At 35.7% G+C, this 2,826-nt stretch overlaps 1 protein-coding gene across 2 annotated transcripts in view; it reads left to right on the top strand.

The window, feature by feature from the left end:
• The window catches only part of LOC107687033 (activated CDC42 kinase 1-like), a 17,952-nt gene that overhangs the window by 10,287 nt on the left and 4,839 nt on the right, over positions 1-2,826 (top strand). For both annotated transcript variants that reach the window (XM_016484170.1, XM_016484171.1), the window contains exons 9-11: positions 504-598; positions 1,281-1,490; positions 1,605-1,666. In XM_016484170.1, coding sequence (XP_016339656.1) covers positions 504-598; positions 1,281-1,490; positions 1,605-1,666 — 367 coding nt within the window. The remainder of the gene's footprint in view (positions 1-503; positions 599-1,280; positions 1,491-1,604; positions 1,667-2,826) is intronic.

Genomic DNA, 2,826 nt, shown 5'->3' with positions numbered 1-2,826 from the left:
GCACACATCTGAATATTTGGGTTGAACTGTTCTGGAACAGTGTTGTAAATACAACTTAACCACTGATATCTAGTCGCGTCCTCTTTTGGAAGGCCAAACAAAGTATTTTCGCTTTCGCAACAAAACACACAGCGCCTACACAACATGGCGGCGGCGGTGGCAGCAACAATAAAGTTACGCCTTCTTTCTTTGCGTGAACATTTAGGCGGCGTTATGCAAATCGTCCCACATCGTGACGTAGACATGTGGGAGCGTCTTTAAACGGTGGCGTTTTAGGAGGGCGTGGACCAGTCTTAACTTTTATAAAGAATATCTCTTTGGGTTTGAGACTTTAGTCTTTGCAACTTATCTATTCACGAACGGCTTGTAACACTCCAAAGAGAAAGGAAAACTTGAAATCGCATCATATGACCCCTTTAATTGTGTACATGTACTAAAATTAATGAATGATAACATTAATTGTATTTTCTCTCACAATTCTCTCTTTTTAATATATTTTTCAGGCACAACCTATGGAGGTTCGTGCAATGAAAGACTTCACAGAACCCAGAAAACTCTCTCTACAGGCGAATGATCTAGTGACTGTAATAGATCATGGGTAAGACGGGTTTGAGGGCAATCTACATAAAATAATAAAAAAACGTTTATTTTTCTTTCTTCTATTTCTGTCTTTATTTTTGCTTATTTTTTAAATTGACTTTAACTTATTAATTTTCTATATTGTCTGTTTCCTTACCTTATACCATTGGCATTGTTAAAAGTTGTTAACAGTCCTGCAAATAAATCTTTGTTGACTCTGACTCTGATAAAGATTGTGGGTAATTGTTAACCCGTCTCCCCTCCCTTTGACTTAGTAGCATTCAATTCATAGCTCAACCATTAATTTCAATCAATTTAGTGTTTTTTCATATGCTCATGCAAACCACACTTAAAAATTAAATAACAGATTCAGAATGACTAGGTACAAATGACATTGTCCAGTTTTATGTAAATATAAATGACATTTTATAGAATTTAAATAATTAGCATGTGCAATATGCAATAGCAGATTGAATGCAATATTTAACAATAGACTGAATTTTGGAGCACAAATTAAGAGCACATATATTAAAGCCGACCAAGAGTTGTCAAAAAAGAAAGGTGCTGTAGATTATCCATCTAAATTTATTTGTAAACTACAAGTAGAGATGCAAAATGGGGCTTTGTGGTGATCCTCAGAAACTATAAAAATAACTTCCCTTTGATTTCTGTATTTTTTATGCTCTTCTGTTGTGTTGTAGGCTGGAAATATGTGAGTGGAAGGGCCAAAACCAGAGAACTTTAAGTGTTGGCTGGTTTCCCCCTGCATTGGCTGCCCCCGCTCTCACAGCAGCAGTTCCTGCGTCTGGTCCGACTCTGATTTCTTCTCCTGTTAAAGGTAGTCTACAGCACTCTGGCCATGGAGACACTGACCCAGCACGCAGATGGGGCAACCCAGAACGAATAGATGAGTGAGTGACATTTTAACTAAAGATATAAACTAAAAGGTTTGAATTAACTTAAAAGTTGGATGTCACTATAATCTGTTTATGTGACTTTTGCCATTTTTTTTGTGTACTTTTCAGCAAACGTTGGAGGATTCCATTAGCAAGAGAGAAGGAAGGCTCCAATCTCAAGAAAATGGCAGGTTAGAACTTAAAATATACTGTAACAAACTTCACGCATTATCATTAGAGTATTATTCAAGGCCTGAATTTACTGTAAAAGAGGTTATTGTCTTGTACACATACACTAAGAGTATATGTGTTCAAAAGTTAAGAGGTCAGCAAGATTTCTATGAAAGAAATTGTTCTTTTATTCATAAAGGATGCATTAAATTGATCAAAATTGACTGTAAAGACTTTTACATTGTTACAGAAGATTTCTGTTACAAATAAATGCTGTTTTTAAACTTTCTATACATCAAAGAATCCTGAATCCTAATAGAAACGCTCCAGTTACTAACGTAACTTCAGTTCCCTGAGATAAGGGAAGGAGAGTTGCGTTATACGCTACGGGGAAACTCCTGTTTACTCTGAATACTGAAGCCTGATTTGTTAACGTTCATGTAGCTGCACGAACAAATGGTGCTTCAGCCCACCAAAAGGGGTAGTGCTGACTGCTATATAAGTCGGTTCTGAGCGCCATTTTGTCAGAATCTTTTGACTGATAGCGGCAGTCACCGACTCGCATGTGCCTTATAGCACAGCAACGTAGTGTTGCCACGGTACCAAAATTTCAGTTTTCGGTACCAATACCAGTGAAAATCCACGGTTCTCGGTACCAATTTTGGTACCAAAGCAAAACACAAAAACATGCTAATTAAAAAATTTGACTATACTTTCATTTAATCCAAACTGTGTACATATTTAATTTTAAAGGGCTTTTGAAAACCTAGAGTTATTCAGCCAAGAATAACAACTAAGTTAGCTAAAAAAATTAATGAAAAAAAAAGCCCAGAACTGCTTTTCTGACTGATATGACACAAACAATGTTAACAATTTGTACATTCTCTAACACACGTATTTTAGATTCACAATTAATTTAAACGCCTCTGGTGTGTAAAAATAGTAAATATCATCATGTCCTCCTGTTTTTTTTTTACCCTAATAAAAGTTATAGGAGCATTACATCGTTAATAAAGAAACTTCATTCTAATGCTCATTATATTAGCGTTAGCCACGCTTATGCTAACGATTAACTACTCTAATAACAGCGTTCATTTCAATCCATCATTCAAATTAAAATATTGAATAATATTCATAACAGAAGCTTGTACTCTATTTGTGGCGGCATATATATGCAAAT

Source organism: Sinocyclocheilus anshuiensis, unplaced genomic scaffold (assembly GCF_001515605.1).
Source record: "Sinocyclocheilus anshuiensis isolate Anshui unplaced genomic scaffold, SAMN03320099.WGS_v1.1 scaffold2054, whole genome shotgun sequence".
Classification (NCBI taxonomy): domain Eukaryota; kingdom Metazoa; phylum Chordata; class Actinopteri; order Cypriniformes; family Cyprinidae; genus Sinocyclocheilus; species Sinocyclocheilus anshuiensis.
Note: the sequence above shows the minus strand (reverse complement) of the source record. Positions and strands in the feature narration are given on the sequence as shown.